The sequence below is a fragment of a genome, unplaced genomic scaffold, assembly GCF_019419815.1.
Source record: "Pyrus x bretschneideri cultivar Hongxiangsu unplaced genomic scaffold, Pyrus_bretschneideri_v1 Contig48, whole genome shotgun sequence".
Taxonomy (NCBI): Eukaryota; Viridiplantae; Streptophyta; class Magnoliopsida; order Rosales; family Rosaceae; genus Pyrus; species Pyrus x bretschneideri.
In genome coordinates, this window is record NW_025999785.1 from 2,953,691 (window position 1) to 2,971,424 (window position 17,734).

The 17,734-nt window shown below is 34.5% G+C and overlaps 2 protein-coding genes across 15 annotated transcripts; one reads left to right on the forward strand and one right to left on the reverse strand.

Moving 5' to 3' along the window:
- Nucleotides 1-671: 671 nt before the first annotated feature.
- On the reverse strand, nucleotides 672-4,979 carry LOC103930604 (serine/arginine-rich splicing factor SR30-like). 14 transcript variants are annotated; one of them, XR_007252322.1, is made up of 16 exons: nucleotides 4,844-4,979; nucleotides 4,590-4,688; nucleotides 4,238-4,303; nucleotides 4,070-4,144; nucleotides 3,861-3,963; nucleotides 3,729-3,775; nucleotides 3,537-3,594; nucleotides 3,347-3,396; nucleotides 3,216-3,272; nucleotides 2,961-3,109; nucleotides 2,801-2,878; nucleotides 1,769-1,845; nucleotides 1,439-1,490; nucleotides 1,278-1,311; nucleotides 1,085-1,158; nucleotides 672-969 (listed from the first exon to the last, which is right to left on the reverse strand). XR_007252322.1 is itself a non-coding variant. In XM_048568431.1 (14 exons), the coding sequence occupies exons 2-14, from the start codon at nucleotides 4,674-4,676 to the stop codon at nucleotides 966-968; spliced, it is 882 nt and encodes a 293-aa protein (XP_048424388.1). In that variant the 5' UTR covers nucleotides 4,677-4,688; nucleotides 4,844-4,979; the 3' UTR covers nucleotides 672-965. The 14 variants fall into 14 exon arrangements, 2 of the variants coding, with proteins under 2 accessions (XP_048424388.1, XP_048424389.1); XR_007252320.1 differs by having other exon boundaries at nucleotides 1,401-1,490; XR_007252328.1 differs by having other exon boundaries at nucleotides 1,769-1,850.
- A 1,888-nt stretch (nucleotides 4,980-6,867) lies between these two features.
- Nucleotides 6,868-10,409, forward strand: LOC125469967. The gene is made up of 3 exons (XM_048568264.1): nucleotides 6,868-7,045; nucleotides 8,734-8,824; nucleotides 10,017-10,409. The coding sequence occupies exons 1-3, from the start codon at nucleotides 6,976-6,978 to the stop codon at nucleotides 10,153-10,155; spliced, it is 300 nt and encodes a 99-aa protein (XP_048424221.1). The 5' UTR covers nucleotides 6,868-6,975; the 3' UTR covers nucleotides 10,156-10,409.
- The last annotated feature ends 7,325 nt before the right edge of the window (nucleotides 10,410-17,734 follow it).

Genomic DNA, 17,734 nt, shown 5'->3' on the forward strand with positions numbered 1-17,734 from the left:
TGCCCAGTGCTTGTATAACCGTGCAATTAAACCAAATTATTCTGTTTTGCACTGCAGATAAAAAAGTTCGTTAATTATATGTTTGCTATAGCGGATAAATTTGGAATGAAAAACTTCCTGAGTTCGAGGCATATTGAAAGTAGATGAGAACGATTTTTCATTTTGAAGGAAGCTTCTCTGTCTAATCCATCATTTTTGTGAGTATTAGAATGATTCGATTTTCTATGAGTAATGTTAGAAAAATTAACTGTTTAAACTGAATTTTGCAAATTATATGACGGGAGTTATTTAGATTATTATTTAATTATTAGTTAACATGCTTCTTTTACTAATGATACATTATATAATTTGTAAATTTAATTTAAAAGATTTGTCTATCTAACACTGCTCTTTTCATGTTTATCGAGTAATTCACCTTTTACCTACCGAGTTTTGTCACAAATTTCGAAGAACGTGTGAAGCACAATAAATGATAAGACTAATTCTAAATGGTTTACAACAATTTTTCTTAATATCCACACTAAGATTACTGTGAGGGATCGATCATTTATCGCCAAGTCTAGGAGTTTCTCTTTTTTTTTGTTGATTTTGAAATTCGAAAAGAGTCAAAAACATATTTTCTTGCTATTTTCACCGCACCAAAAGCTTGCCAAATTTCGGGCACGACGAGAAAAGATAACTGCAAGCGTACTAAATTTCGGGCACCAAGCCCATTGTATCGCAACGCAACCGTGCTACAAATGCAAACCAATTCAGCAGGTGACAACATTGGTTAAGATCACTTTTAATACATCATACTAAATTTAACGTCACTGAGTTCATCGATGCAATACTAGACCGTTCAAGGAATGTCCTAAACCGAACGCATAGCACACAAGTTCCTAATTTCCTTCCGTCTACGAGAGAAAGGCAATAGGAAATGATAATGACGGCCCCGGAGTCTACAGAGACGCGTCCTTCGGATCTCACCTGGAAATCGCAGCCTTTGTTAATACCTCATTAATATTTGGTAAAAAGTGCCGATAACACTTGCTGGATGAAAAAACTGAAATGCAACAATCATCAGTGAAAATTTAAGCAGTACCAGGCAGAGGGTGAAGGAGACCGAGATATGCTTCTGGACCTTGACCTTGATCTGCTCATAGTCCTGCGACGAGGCTGCGTAGCACCAATTTCAGATGTATTAATGGAATGCAATTCCATGAGATTCTCCTTGTTTTTCATATTATTGCTCTTTCAATCAAGAAAAGGTGAAACAGAGTGAAAATGGAACTTACAATATAATTTGGAGACCTAGATAGTGTCCGAGATCTGCAATATTTCCAATAATCCAAAATTAATATCAACAACATTATTCTTTTCTATTGACGCTCTGACACGACTTCCAAGAGCAGACTTACCGTAATTGAAAGCGTAGAAAATAGTAAAAATCATAAACCTTTTATCCTCAGATGCTCTACACCAAGCACCCCATGATCTTTCCAGCATGTCTTAAATATAAACCAATTAATAAAAGTAAGAAATCAAAATACCAGCATCACACAACATCGAATCCTAGATGAAAAGAGGAGAAAATCCACGCATCCTTATCGCAAGTTAATGAATGTAGTAGTTTGTGAGCTTTATGCGTCCCCACCGCTGATTTGTGGGTTTGATAGCGTTCAACAGTAATCCATCTTAGAAGTGATTAAAATTATTTTCATTGAGTTTTTTTTTTTTTTTTTTTTTTTTTTTTTTTCGGAGGTGCTCATCAACAAAATCGCGTTACCTCAACTAAGAGTTGCAGGCATGAGCACCACATCCCATCAAGGTCCTAAGATCCAGTCCCCAGATCTCCACAAATGCCTGATCTAGCAAGAAACAAGGAAACCTTCATAAACAGATTAGGATAACCTGCTAACCCTTGTTAATAACCCATTAACCCCTTACACCATCGAAAATTTAGACAAATGATCTTGTACACCAAATTTGTGGGAGTGTAAACGAATTTCAAAGACGTGGTAGTAAGATCCCCATGTTGGAAAAGACTAGAAACAAGACAAAACTTCAAAATAGACGCGAACCTTCTTATTTTTCAAAAACATACTCAGATTTGTTAAAAGAATCAAAAGATGAAACACAACCACCTCGTACCCTTTTCCAAAAAACATCAGTCATAAAGGTTTAAAAAGTAAAAGAGACGGGAAATACTTGAATCCTGTAGAACAAATCTAAGGGATTGATAGCTTGAACTATAGCGCACATATGGGTAACTAAGCAACTAGATAGGAAACAAAAAGGTACGGCTGCCCTGTACGCCAGAAGCTTCCAAGATTGAGAACCCATCATGAACAAAATTTAATTTGAAGTTTTCTTCACATTTATAAACACAATTACGCGTATGACTCGCAATAAAGCAAAAGCTTAAGCACTTGGCCAGTACACCACAGCTACTAAGTTGCAATGAGTAACCCAAACCTATTGGTAGCCGTTTTGAAAATTTAAGCTAGAGCTTAATGATGACTAAAGCCTAAAGGTTATGGATGCCCATATACATACTACTCGGCTACCAGAGAACAGAAAGAAAATGTAGGAGAAACACTAATTTGATGGTGAGAAAAAAACCTAGAAAGCAACTACTAGAGAAAAAGGAAAGCAAGAGGCAGAAAATATTTGAATTTCAATCTAACAACGAGAAAAGAAAGAAATACCATGAGCAATAGTTTGTGCGCCCAAAAAAATGAGATCCTCATCAAAATGGTATACTCGTTGATTATGCGAAGAAGTAAAAGTTAAGAACATTTAGGTAGCATGTAGGTACCTTGAGCGGGAACGTGAGACAGACCTTCGGTAAGATACTGATGGAGAGCGTCGTGAATATGTTGCCTCCGGTGATATGCTGCAACAAGAGAATCTTTGTCAAAACTGCACTGTCCAAAAGTATAATACCTACCTAATGTGAACAGAAAACCACTGTCGACCTTCTGCTCCGGCCCCCATAGCTATAGCTGCGGCTGACACTTGGACTTCTTGACATATATGGAGTACGGCTGGGGCTTCTAGAGTAGCTCCGTCTATGGTCATAACCAGGGCTTCTGGAATAGCTATGCCTAGAATCATACTCCCTCACCTGGACATAGAAGAAGAATATCCAAAATGGCATAAGTGGAATCTCAAATTCAGCACAACGTGCACATCATAGTATACCCAAACATAAGTCAAAGTTAAAATAATACCCGTATGTAAGAGCGAGCAAAGGCATTTCTGAATTCAGAGTCATCAAGTTTTCTGATCTGCAGATCACGCCGAATCAGACAATTTCAAAAGAACAATGCAATTGTATCATCTTTTCATTACTTTAACTTACAGCATATTTCATATCCTCGTAGTTTGTGTAATCTACAATTCCCTTCATGCCTACAAGAATATCGTTATGAAATCTATTAAAAACGACCATACCATTTCAACAAAATAAAAGTACATAAAAGGAAAAAGTACACGCTCCAAGCCAATGAATCTGGAAAAAGTACATGCTCCAAGCCAATTAATCAACTCACCATCACGATCACGGAACACTTGAGAAAAGCAGACATCGCCAGCTCGGCGCATGTGATCCTGATCATTAAATACAATTAACTAATAGTTAAGTCATATACAGAAAACTTTTCAAGTATCTCTTCTAATATTTAATTGCAATGCCAGAAAACAAATGTATAGGAAGAGAACACATTTACAGAATAAATTCTTACTTTCAGATCCTGCCACGAAGCAGCAGGAGGCAATCCAGTAACCAGCACTGCGCATGGGAGTGACAAACAATAAGTTAAACAAATTCAACTCCAGAAAGCTCCAACAAAAATACTTTTGATCTCCCTTCATACCACGATAGTCAGAGCGCCGAGAAGCACCACGGCTGCTGCTACTACGACTGTAACTGCTGGAACGATGTGATGAGGAGTGCCGTCCACCATGTGCTAGTTCAACCTACAAAGCCAGATGCCAAAAACATACAAAGAAAGAATAAAGTAATTCGCACGTACTCGCAAATACAAGATGCATTCGAAGAAGGATATATACGAGTATGACTAACCCGTAAACGAAACCCATCAAAGTCGTACCCATCCCGGCCATAAATTGCATCATCAGCATCACGAGGATCTTCAAACTGAAATTAAGCATCGAATTTGAAAGTATAACACAGATATCAGCCAACAAAACACAACTAACAAACTCATCAACACTCAGATTTAACACTTACCTCAACAAAAGCATAACCTGGCGGTCTTGGAGGGATTTTGAGATCAATGTCAACAATAGGTCCATACTGCAATTTACATAGAAATATTAAAATTAAACCCATTTTTCTGCGTAAAATATAAATCATGATCATCCATGCAAAACCTAGCAAAAAACACTAAATATCTCATTAAATCTTTTTTTTTAATCAATATATCTCATTAAATCTAACAAATTGTTCATCTAATTCAGAAACAAAAAAAAAATGGCAGAGATAAAATTTGATTTTTACAAATAAATATATCAAAAAAAAAACTCCGCAGAAAATAATTAATTTCAATTAAATTGTGAAAAAAATAAGAAAAAAATGCGACCTTCAGGAACAAATCTTCAACTTCTCTCATACGAATATCTCCAGGCAGATTGCCGACGTAGATAGTGCAACTCGATCGACTACTCATCTTTTTGCTCCCCTGAAAAACACAATCAGGATATCATAAAACCATTAAAAATAAAATAAAATTCAAACTTTACAGTTTCAAAACAACGAATTTCCGTACCCCAAAAGAAAAACTAGGAATTTACTTACTAGGGCTTATTAATTTTTCGGAAAATTATAGGGCTTTACCTTTAATTCACAGAGATTGCAGGGGGGGGGGGGAGAGAGAGAGAGAGAGAGGAGAGAGATGGTTCAGTTAGGGTCTGACAGAGTTGGGAGATTCTGGAGAGTTTTGGGAGCTTCTGGAAGGATGAAGCATGAAGGGGTGGATTAATGCGGTTATATATTCTGTGTTTCCAGTGTTTGTACGGCTAACACGTGGCGTTAGATCAACGGCCTGAACGAGATGCGTGTATGGTTAGCGATCTATCAGCACCGTCACATGGCATGTATCCTTTTTTTGGGTCAAACTCACATGGCATGTACCTATGGCGACAATACTGAGCTACTTTACTTTATTTCGATGTAATAATATTTTAACACATATTTATAGTTTCAAAAAATAATAGACATGTTAATTAATTTTTAAGTTAAAAAAATAAAGGAACACGTAACTCTTTAATTGGATCAAGTTAAAAAATGTGCAAATAAAATATTCACTAGTAAGTACCTAAATGTTATCTAATCGCGAGAAAAATTATATTTATGAGAAATGCACGAGTGTTTTGAGTATCATCACTTAGAATTGATAGTTTCTGCTGTTTAAAATCAATAAGGAGTTCCTGGGTTCATAACACTATGTGTGTTTATTTACTTTCTAATTTTTAATTCATAGAAGTATATATTTATAAATTTTTGTCAAATGATAAAAAAAAAAAAATTTATTAGAAATGGTGGTTTATATGGTTTAAAATTAACTAGGAGATCCCAAGTTTGAAATGTTATGTGTGTTTATTTACTTTATAATTTTACAAATTTCTTTTCATAAGAATATAAATTTATAAAATTTGATTAATTAATTATTGTTTAAAATTAACAAGAGGTATTGAGTCCGAAATCTTATGCGCATGTTTATTCTTTCCAATTTTTACAAAGTTCAGTTGGTTGTTAATTTCTTTTTAATTACTAGCTAGTAGTTATGTGGGTTGTTGTCACATCCCAACCTGGGCTTCACCACATTTCAGGCTCGGCTCGTAGCACGATATTGTCTGCTTTGGGCTTTGACCATGCCCTCACAATTTTGTTTCTAGTAACTCACACGAGAACTTCACAGTGGGTCACTCATCCTATCAATGCTCTCACCCGAATTCGCTTAACTTCGAAGTTCTGATAGAATCCAAAGCCATTCAGTTCCCAAAAGGCCTCGTGCTAATGGAGATGAGCATGTACATATAAGACACATTACCCCCTCTTCGTTGGTCGATTTGAGATGTTACAATTGTGGGTCGCAATTTTTAAACAGTCATTCCAATTCAAGTCTAACCTTCAAATTTTTAGATCAAATTTGCAAATCTTATGATGTGTCACCAATATATTTAACTTGGTGCTCATTTATTTCATATCTATATCAATTAAAGACTCGAATATGATTATTTTTTTTATCCCATATTGACAAGGTTAGTAAATAAGAAAAAAAAAACACCTCACAATTTATATAAAACCACTTTAAAACTATAGATAGAAAGGAACACAACTCATTATTTATCTACTTGTAAGTTTGGGATTTCTTGGTTCCCTTCTCTAAGTACAAAATAAATTAGTTTTTTTGTGTTCATAGATTATTGAGTTTGGTTTGTTTTCTAAGTACAATTTATCGAAATCTTAAATGTGAAAATAAATAATTTTTTTACATGAAGTTACGACACATTTTTGATGGCATACCGGGGCTCAGAAATCTCAAGACCAACTTTACATTGGATCAATAAGAACAAAATGATCACGAGTTGTCCCAGAACAAAAAAATGTTGTTTGTATAATGATATATGTCATATGCATCATGTTAAGACACACTAAAAAACCTCTCCTAACTTAGACAGAAAATATACGTCTTGTGAGACCGGGGAGGCGGAAATGTTTTTTATAGACTTTAAGAAGGTAGCTATCATTTTTTAAAGAAATAAAAAAAGGACAGAAAATATATGAAAAATATGGAACACGTGTAATCTTACTGCCGCCCACCGATTCGCAGGTACACCACTTTGGTTTTACCATTTTGCTTCCGAGTCCTCACCAAAGCCACTACCACAACTTCAGAACCACTTCAATTATTTTCTCTCTGCAAAAAACTTAAAAAGAAAAAAAGAAGAAAATCTGTCTCAATAATGTCGGAACCCAAGAGCAAGGTCGATTCTCTCAGGGAATGGGTTGTCGAGCACAAGCTTCGAGCTGTTGGTAAATTTCCCTGCTTGTTTATCTTTGATTTTGCTCTCTAATTTTGTTTGCTTTTTCCATGGTTTTAATTGGCAAATGCAAGATATTGTATTTTTCTTGGATTTAAGTCGCATTTAGTGATGAAATACATGTTTCACGATTTGGGTTTTAGGTTTTGAGTGATTTTGGCATCCATTTTTATAATATTTGACGGAAATATCTATCTTTGGCTTTATCACCAAATTAATTAAGGAAAATTTTATTTGAACTCATCTAAGCTTTTTTTATACTAAGGAGTGTGTATTCAATTGAGATTTTAAGAGATTTTAATTCTTTTAATGAATTTATGGGTATTCAATAGGATTTGAAGTGATTCTCTGAAATTAAGAAATTAAGGTGTATTCAATTAGAATTTTAAAATAGTTTATTAAAATCTTTAGAAATTCGGATGTATTCAATTAGGATTTTCAAGAAGTTTATAACATTATAGGTGTATTTAATTAGAAATTGATTTTAAAGAATTTGAGAAAGTTGAAGAATTTGAGGGAATTTGAGAGATTTCGTAATGTATTTTAAGCATCTACAAATCTTACATCTCCTATGAGATTTCAAGTGAATTGAATCAAAATTTTATATGGAATCTCTACAAATAAATTAAATTCCATAAAAATCCATGAATTTATAAATCTATTAAAGTCTCTCAAATTCTCAATTGAATACACCCCTAAATTTACTTTCTTCATCCATATTTTTTTAATTAAAGAATTAATATCTCTTTAAATCTAAATTTATTACCTAAACTACAATTTCAAATCCAATTCAAAATATAAAATTATCTTTACACACATTCGTTTTATAAAATAACATCTCTACCTTAATGTTTTTTTTTTTTTTGAAGAGGCTTCCTTTGCCCCTGTATAATTGCATATGACTAGCATTTCAATGGCTTATTTTTTTTCTGCTACCAAACCCATCCGTAGATTTGAAATTACCAGAGAATGCGATGCAAGCTCCAATTCAATCCATCACTTTGCCAGGAAAACATTTGACCTTGATGCTTTGGATTTGGATGGAGACATGCCACCCGCAAGTCAGTGGTTAAGGTTTATGAGGTTGGGCGATTGTTATTTGCACCAAGAATCAAGTTATATGTCTTTGTATTACTGATCAAAAGTGTTTTGAGGCAGATAGACGGCAAAGAAAAATAAATACAATATAATATAATAAGTATGAAATTTAATCCAAAGAAGCAAACAAACAAAATATCTATAAATCAAGTCATATCTTAGTTGGAGGATTCAAAACTTCAAAATCACTATCCATCAATAAAAATCCTTGTTTTTCTCTATCAGAACTGTGAGAGTTTTCTAGGGTTTAATTATAGTGTCTGAGTTTATCGAGAAATTTGAGTTTTATTATTAATTTCATTTTGTATTTAATAATAATTATGCAATAGGGTAAAATAGACAATTAACATTTAAAATTTAAGTTTGGTGCAAAAAAGAGATTACATGGATTTAAATAAAATTTCCCATTAATTTTTTAGATATTGTTCTTCAATTACTGCCCTTGGTTTTTTATTTTGGTATTTTAGATTATTGGAAACAATGGTATTTAGTTGCCAGATTGCTGCATAATTGTGTGTATGTGGATCCTTACATTGTAGTTCTGGTTTTTGACAGTTTTTTGCTTTTGTTTCCATGACTTAGGTCTTCTATGGCTCAGTGGAATTACGGGTTCGATAGCTTATAACTGGTCTCAGCCCGGCATGAAGACCAGTGTGAGGATCATCCACGCCAGGTACTTTTGCTATTTGTGGATTCTCGGTTTCTTTTTTGACAGATAGTGATGTGCGGATGTGCTTACCACATTTTGTAAATATAGGCATTTACTTAGTTATATAACTTTACGCGAAACAGGTAGGTCGATCTTTTCACTAAATTTTGTTGAGTCGAGAGTTTGAGTTACATACTCGTTTGAAGTTGAAAGAATATTAGGTCGACAGGAGCTTATGAACATTTTCTGATGATTAAATGATACTATCTTGTTTGGCATTTGGCTCTCTCTCTTTGAACTGGATGTCAGTTTGTGGTTACTGAATATCTATGCCGGAAACTATGCCCGTCCCGGTATTCCCTACCCTGCCAGTGCTATTTGCCTCTTAAGTCCTATCCGTAGGTTGCCCTGGTATGAAAGTTGATGCCTTGGTATGGATTTTATTATGACTGGTGTAATGGAATTAGTGATTTTCTCTTCCCAAACAAAGCCAGTCGATGGAATACCAAAAAAATTAGACCTTATTTTTTAATATAATTTATGTGAGAATATATATTCCTACGTGCAGATACCATTGTTCCTGAATTTGACAGAAAAACCATGACTTTGGTGCGAAATTTTCGGTTAGAAGTGATTCTGAGATTTGATCGGGTTTACAATTTTTGCAATTAATGGGATATTTGATGCGTAAGATGGCATTCAATTTGTTAATTTAGCAGATGGCAGCCGCCTCTGAATTCGCTGGAAGCAGTGTTATCATAGCAATGATATTTCTTTTCCCCATCATCTTATACCTTCTCTATTTATTATTTCAGATTAGCATGTCGTTGTTAGGGAAATTGTATCATGAAATTTAGTCTCTTGGATCCATAGCCTAAACCCGGAGATTGCTTCAAACATGCGATTAGTCCAACATGTGAGATTAAGGGATAAAATCCTTGATATACAAAATCCTAAGAGAAAATGCTTAAACAGACTTGTGGTATTCAGGGAGTGTGGAGGTCCAAATTGAATTCCCATTGTCAGTGATTCTGGGTATAAATTTTCTTCCCTATGTCGACCGGGAATGCTTCTCCCCTTTTCTTCCATCTGATTCGTCTGTTTAACTTCTAATTTGTGCATCTCACTTATCCTTCATTTTCTAATTTTCCTTGTTTGCATTCACATTGAGTACCTGTGTATTATTCCCGACTTCTTACTCCTTGATTTTTTTCAGGTTGCATGCACAGGCTCTGACGCTTGCCGCATTAGCTGGTGCAGCAGTGGTGGAGTACTATGACCACAAAACTGGAGCAAAACATGACAAATACGCCAAGTACTTCCCAGTTGAGGACTTTAACAAGGATTCCAATTGAGAACTTTAACGAGGATTAAGCATCGCGTTCGACGACCCTGCTTGGGGAAACATTTAACCCCACATAGCATGGCATGGCCTTGCGCAAGTTTTTCTAGAAAATAGTTGGAGGATGATAAGAAAAATAACTGTGTGAACAGCCTTTCTTCAACCATTATTTTGTTTGTCTGTATTAACTCCGATTGTAATCAGGCACGGGATTTCTGTGCTACTGATTTGCAAGTATGCAGTAATTAGGCCTCGGCCTTTCGTGAATTCAACGACATTTTTTCTGCTTCCTTTTGCACAATCTAAATCTCTCTTTTGAGTCTATTTACTTTGGTCATGTGGATTGACCGAATATTCGTGACGCATAGGGTTGTAGGTTTTCAAGTCAATCGTGCACTGCTATGTGTTTTTAACTGTTATATATAGTAAGGCATGATTGGTTAGGACATTGTCACAGTGATATTCTTGTTGTTTAAGGTTTCTTCTCTATCTGTATTGGTTTAAGTGGAAGTATGCCCATAACTTGAGACATATATTGAACATGAAAGTTTGAATATTACGTTTTTGTTTTGATGAAATTCGTAATCTCAAAACTGCTCCGAGCAATAGTGTAAATTATCTTATTGTTTGTCGAAAAAATAAGGTCCCGTACAATTTAATCTAAAATATGAAATGACATAGTGAATGAGAATCTCTGAAATTACACAACATCATAAACTGCACTTACAATATTCAGTCACAATATAGATCTCTCGAATCTCGACCATATACCAAGAAATTAATCAGAGTGGAAAAACTGAACAAACGACGTAGTTTCCAATTAAAAATCAAGACCAGAAATTGGAAACTCAACAAACAACTAATTGGCACTCAAATATTTAAACAGATGCGATGTTGACTCTCAACTTGTTCTTGCAATATATTAAGCTCGAGTAATAATTAATGTTTAGTAAAAATGCCAAGCTCTTTTTATTTTTTATTTTAGATGCCAATGATGTTCAAATATCACCTTTATCAACCATCTCGCTTGCTCTTAATTTTCAAAAGTGTGATGTTATTTGAACACACAAAACTGACACACTTATTGACACGACCTCTAATATAAGGTGAGGTTTACATACAATTGACACAAGCAATAGCTTGAAAATATCCTCGAGACACAATAAACAGGAATATGCATAAGATCTTTGATAGTGAAGTTGTAGTTGGCTAAGCGTCCATCTTTGTCAACCAAAAGAACCTCCTACCTCTTCTAAAGTATCAATGGATGTCTACCTCTTGATCCAATTCGGGAAAAACAGACAAGTGTTTTGTCCAACCGTCGTCAAATTCATCCATCACCCAAATTTCAAGGGTTTCTTCATATCCGCCGTGGTAAAAGCCAGAAAGAGCAACAGATCCAGTTCGGACAAAATTGTTAGCGTCATATTAAGTTACCAACTACATATCATGTTGTTCCTGCACCTCTTACTTTCATACATACCTTTTGAAAATTTTATGAGCCTTTAGGGATTAAACTTCCCACTTTGTTTGGGGTGAGAAAATTTCACCTTCCTGTTCAACCTCTTAGGGTTAAAACTTCCACTGGGTTATGTGGTCATGCTCCCCTCATAGAACACCTAAGGATGGATGAACAAGCATTACTAGGGGAGCTAGGGCTTGCGGGAAATTACCACTTTAAGTCCTTGCTGTTAAGTGATCTTTGTGACGTTTCTTGAATAAATGGTTTGATTGGGACTCAAGAAAGGATCAGGATCCTCTCCTGACCTTAAAAGACTGAGCCTGCTGAGCAGACAATCGTGACCATCGAAATTTGATACAACAACTACAATTATTATAACTTTCAGAGGGTCCCCCTATTTTCAACAACCACGATTGTCTGTTCAGCAGACTTAGTTTTTTAAGGTCTAGAGAGGATCCTAGTCCCTCAAGAAATTCAATCAAACATTGTAAAACTGATGAACACATTGTACTTATCCATCTTAAATATGAGCATGGGAGGGAATAGTTCCTCGACTGATGAAGATATTTTTGTAAGAAGCCTACGATAATGGTATGACGCACTCAAGAAACTGTGGAGCCTCTGAAACCATAAAAATTGGAAAATGCTAAGAAGAAAAAGCAAAATTTGCTTTTGCGTATTCACCATGATATGTGAATTATTGTTGACCAACGCATATGTTTTGGTGTATCTAGAATACCGTCATACAGTGTTATTATTTCATGATTTAACTTCATAGGGTGTTATAGTAAAAAATTGAAGCTATTTTTTTAGACTGAAACAATGCGTATAACGTGCAAAATACTCTTTATTCTTAAAGTCTCGGTCATTTTATCAAGCACTTAGTTAGCATATAGTCATTTGTTGAGCTATGTTGCTCATCGGTAAACAAATATCTAAAGATGATGAATGAGTCATATCAAGTTTTATCAACACATACTAGTGAGTGGTGTCAACGTGTATTGCCAAGCGTCATCGATGCATGTTGTTGGGCGGACATTTCATCGAATACTTCGTGGGGACTCTTAGTATTCGATGAAATGTCTGCACGAAGTATTCGATGAAATGTCCGCCCAACAACATGCATCGATGACGCTTGGCAATACACGTTGACACCACTCGCTAGTATGTGTTGATAAAACTTGATATGACTCATTCATCATCTTTAGATATTTGTTTACCGATGAGCAACATAGCTCAACAAATGACTATATGCTAACTAAGTGCTTGATAAAATGACCGAGATTTTAAGAATAAAGAGTATTTTGCACGTTATACGCATTGTTTCAGTCTAAAAAAATAGCTTCAATCTTTTACTATAACACCCTATCAAGTTAAATCATGAATATATTATGTATAAAACGATACACCACTTGACACTTACTTTGCGACTGCAAAAATTTCTCCCAACAACCAAGCATAAATAACCAAACACGAATCATGGTGATTGTTGTTTTTACAAGCTTTGACATTTGTGCATTGCGTGTACAAGCACTCCCACATACGACATATTCCTTCTCGTCCTCTTTTCCCTCTCTCCTCTTTAAAGCATTGCTTGCAATTTAAGGTTCGTTCATCAATATATGGCAGGGCAGCACTGCTTGTCTTTCTTTCTTGTCCCCTTCCCTCACTTCAATTTCCAACGCTCCAAAGCCCTATCAGAAATCAAAAGATCAGAGTCCCCCACTTTCTTAGGCAAAGTGCAAGAGCCACCCCTTTGCTTACAAACCCTTCTTTTTGACTGTCAAATTTATATAACCTTACGCCATCTTCCTGTCAAAACTGGTCAGTCTCAAACCTACATAGCGTTTAATTTTGAATAGTGTGGTCAATGGAAGAGAGGACTTGGAAAGCCTTTGCTGTTTGCATAAATTAGTTTAGCTCGTCAACAAACGATAAAATGCGACTAATAATGTAGTTTACTTCTGATAATTATGGTTGAAAGTTATTTTCCAAAAATTCTGCATATCACACATTAGAGTTTACAAAAGACTTGATGAAAAACCAAACATAATAATTAACATTTAAAATTTTATACAGCCGACCCTGACCTCACTTACTGGAAGAGGGCTTGGTTGTTGTTGACATGCATATCACACATTTTAATTTATATTCTATTAAAAATATAATTTGCTCAAAAATAATAATAAGTAATAATAATACTAATTTGTGGTTCAGGATAGTTCTTAAGTATATGTTTCGGAAATTTTAAACATAAATCATTAAATCCAATCGAAATAGCATCACTCAACCTGTGCTCATTAGTTATTACTTGACAAGCTTCTTGAGTCAAGGATCTTTAGCATGATGCATGGCCATAATGTTTTTACGGTTTTCTCCGCCTGGTTAATTACTTTTTAGTTACGAGTACTTTCTTCTTGTCAAGCTTTGGTTTCGTCATGGTATCCCTTCTCATGTGACTTGCATCTTAAAAAGCATAATTCAATACAAGTTCTTCTTTTAGCTAAATAAAACGAACGAAGAAAATGCTAAGAAGAACGCATTTATTAATCTTGATAATTTTGCCAATTGAGAGAGATTTTTCAACATGACCAGCATATGAGATGATATATCATGTGTCACTATACAAATGATGAAATATGTGTTGAAAAATTAATAACTTAAAAATAAAATTTCCAACTACTTACATAAAAATACGTGATGTATCATAAAATTTCCAACTACTTACATAAAAATACGTGATGTATCATCCGTGTTTCCGTCGTAATGAAAAATTTCTCCAAGATTATAATTGCAGCAGAAATGTATACAAATGTCATAGAAGAACTTAAAAAACAACTATTTAGGGCTTGCAAATGGATACAACTGCCCATAGATATTGGATTGAGATTCTCTGTAGATCTCATACATTAGAGCTTGTGGACCGTGCAACCTGGATTTCAGTTTGGTTCCATTAATTAGTTTATTAATTTTGACCCACCTCACATACAATCTTTCTCCAACGCCCAGATATTCTCTGCTCCAAATTGCTCGGTCCGCGAGCTTCAGAATGTGAGAACCGGAGAGTATTTCAATCCCATAATATTGACATCCTCTTCTTACATGCAGAATTCTGTGTCTTTGTGATCATGAGCCAACGTCCCATACTTGAACTTCTCATGCTACGCAGAGAGAGAGAGAGATATGTCTACAAATAAAAAAACCAAAGCATATGAGTTAAATATCTCAAAGAAACGAATTAAACGAAACATGTGATATGTGGCAGTGGAAATCCAAGACACTGAAGAGAAGATAATCGAAAGTTCTACGTTTACTTTCCTTAACTTTACCATCCTACGCACGTACAGCGTTCACACGGCTTTGTTGATCGAGCTAGTGATGCAGAAACGGGGCGTGGAAGAAAGAGAGGTGAGAAACTTGTGTTGGAGAAGGGGAGCACGTGTAAAGTTCTGGTAAAGCTCAAGCTCCCAATGAAGGAGTGCCTGGGCTAGAATTTGCACGTGCCCTGCTTCTCCAACACGAACTACTCACCCATGCACCATGCATACCCGTCATAACTCCTAAAGACCCCCATAACCCTGGCCACTCTTTACCCATTTGGTTTTGTTTCAACCAAAGAGTGAATCAGAAATATGAAGGAGCCCATGCATTTATATATAAATTTTTCTAGGAGAGAGAGAGAGACTCAAACAGAAATAGGAGAAATTTTTAATTGTAACGGGAACACGGATAATACATTACGTGTTTTTATATAAGTGGTGCGAAATTTTATTTTTTAAGTTATCAATTTTTTAACACACATATTCCACTATTTATATAACGATACGTGATATACCATTCCGTGTGACGGGCATGTTGAAAAATCTTTCCAAAAATAGAGTAATTAAAAGCATTGAGTCTTGGAGTGTCTATTCAGTGTCTATTCTGTAAAGACCTTGTTTGATTTCACAAGCAACAAGCAAAAGTGATTGATTAAAAGGAAAACTAATAAAGATGATTTAAAAATTTTGAATTTTAATGATAAAGACAAAATAAAGAATAAAGTGAATAGTATCAAGATTAACTTTTTAGTGTAAAAATATGATTTTTCGTTAAAGTGAACAGTACCGTTGACTTTTCGTTAAAACTCTCTTGATTAAATTTTGAATTAAAAGGCATTTCAATTGTTTTTTTTATTTTTAACAAAAAATATTACCACTTTTAAAATGAACAGTATCACGAATTTTTCATTAAAACTCTCTTATTTTTACCCTGTTGAAACGGGTGGATTTGTTCTAAAATAATAAGGTAGGTTTTCCACACAATTATATGAAAAGTTGATGGCATGACATTATAATATATTTGACCCTGTTTTTGACATTGGCTCACTCAATCTTACTCTCACCTGTTTGATTAAGTAGTGCTCTATATTATGTATGTTGAAGTCCCGTGGTGCTCTATATTACGTATGTTAAAGTCACCTTGAGATATTTTCAGCTAACAGTAAACGTCACTTTGTGGGGTAACGTACAGCCTGCCGCCAATTTGCAAACACTACGGTAAAATCTTGGGTACACCACTGGAAGATAATTCCCATGGAAAATGATTATCGTCGGATTTTTTATTTAAGAATTTTAAAGATTTTGTGATAATGACTGTTTATCGTGTATTGTACTATTAGAAATTATTTTAAAATTTAAAATTTAAAATTAAATATAAATAGTATCTAACGAAAACTGACCGCATGATGTACAATGAACAGTCACGATCACAAGATCCTTAGGATCTTTAGAAAAAGGATCCGGTTCCAGTCCCCATAACTATATAGCCTTTAAATATAACAAAGGGGTTTTAACGAAATAGAGCTCGTCAAAGTATCTAAATGTATAGAAACTCGTCGGATATGTCAAAATGATCTTCTCATGTGGGGACTGAGTTGGATGAGATCCTATCCAATTTTTAGTGGAAAAAGGCACACTAAGTTGGGTGAGATCCTATTTAAATTTTTAACACACATATCTCATTATTTGTACAATGATATGTGGTGTACCGTTCTATGTTCAGATTACACTGAAAAATCTCTAAATGTGCTACAAAACAAATATTTAACCGCTGAAGAAATCAACAGTCCATATTTATTTTTGGGTTTTCTTTCCTTTTTACCATTTGAGGTCAATGGAGGAAATCAAATAAACTTCAAATTTAAGGTTTGTACTATAAGAATTATCTTATTGTAGGCAATATTATTTTAGTGACACAAAGACTCTTTTAAGTTCTTAAATGAGTTTTTAAAAGTGATTGTATACGTTTTTAAGTAGGAATTCCCATTAAAAATACTCTCAAGTCGCATTATCCAGTTCTATCTACCAAAAAGATGCGAACATTGCCTGCATTTCCCATCTCTAAGAATTGTTTTCTACTATAACTACAAGTTGCCGAATTGGAACGTTTAGTTGATGACTTTTTTGACCAGGAAATGATCACGATCACATTGATTAGATGAAGAGTGAAAGCCGGGTGAAAATTGTACGAAGTGAAACGCAACACCGCATGGCAACAGAAGGAGAACAGTGAGTGAATGACAGCATGACGCTGGCTGTTGAGGGTTTGCGTGTTGGAAGCAAAAGTGATGATTAAAAGAACTTTAACGAAAAGATATATGGACTGTTTATTTTAACGAAAAATTATATTTTTATATTAAAAAATTAATCTTGATACTATTAATTTTACATTAGTTTTCAAATTATTTTCATTAGTTTTCCTTTGATTTAAGGGAGGTTTAACAAAACACTCCATACTGTTCACTTTTAACGAAAAACTACATTTATACATTTATCTGGTACTATTTATTATACCTTTAAAAAGAGCTTTTCATTAAAAGGGAAGTTTTTTTTTACTTTTCGTTAGTTTTCTTTTTATTTAAATAGAGGGTGTTTGTGTGCGTGCGTTTTATTTAGTACATCAATATGTTTTATGCTAAAAAAATGAGAAAGATCGGCTAAACCATACAATAAACAATATAATTTGATATAAAATTCGTCATTCACAAGCTTCGAACCTAAAACATATCATTTACAAATAAAGATGAACATTATCGCAATACTAATAACTTGTGTGTGCTTGTTTAGGAGACAGCAGGGTGAATCCCTAG

Excerpts from the sequence above, each read along its gene's own strand:
- LOC103930604 (XM_048568431.1), bottom strand. The coding sequence starts at position 4,676 with ATGAGTAGTCGATCGAGTTGCACTATCTACGTCGGCAATCTGCCTGGA. Across the intron at positions 3,964-4,069 it reads TTGATGGGTTTCGTTTACGG|GTTGAACTAGCACATGGTGG; the intron begins GTTAGTCATACT and ends CTGGCTTTGTAG. Across the intron at positions 3,273-3,346 it reads ACGAGGATATGAAATATGCT|ATCAGAAAACTTGATGACTC; the intron begins GTAAGTTAAAGT and ends CGTGATCTGCAG.
- LOC125469967 (XM_048568264.1), top strand. The coding sequence starts at position 6,976 with ATGTCGGAACCCAAGAGCAAGGTCGATTCTCTCAGGGAATGGGTTGTC. Across the intron at positions 7,046-8,733 it reads GCACAAGCTTCGAGCTGTTG|GTCTTCTATGGCTCAGTGGA; the intron begins GTAAATTTCCCT and ends TCCATGACTTAG. Across the intron at positions 8,825-10,016 it reads GTGAGGATCATCCACGCCAG|GTTGCATGCACAGGCTCTGA; the intron begins GTACTTTTGCTA and ends GATTTTTTTCAG.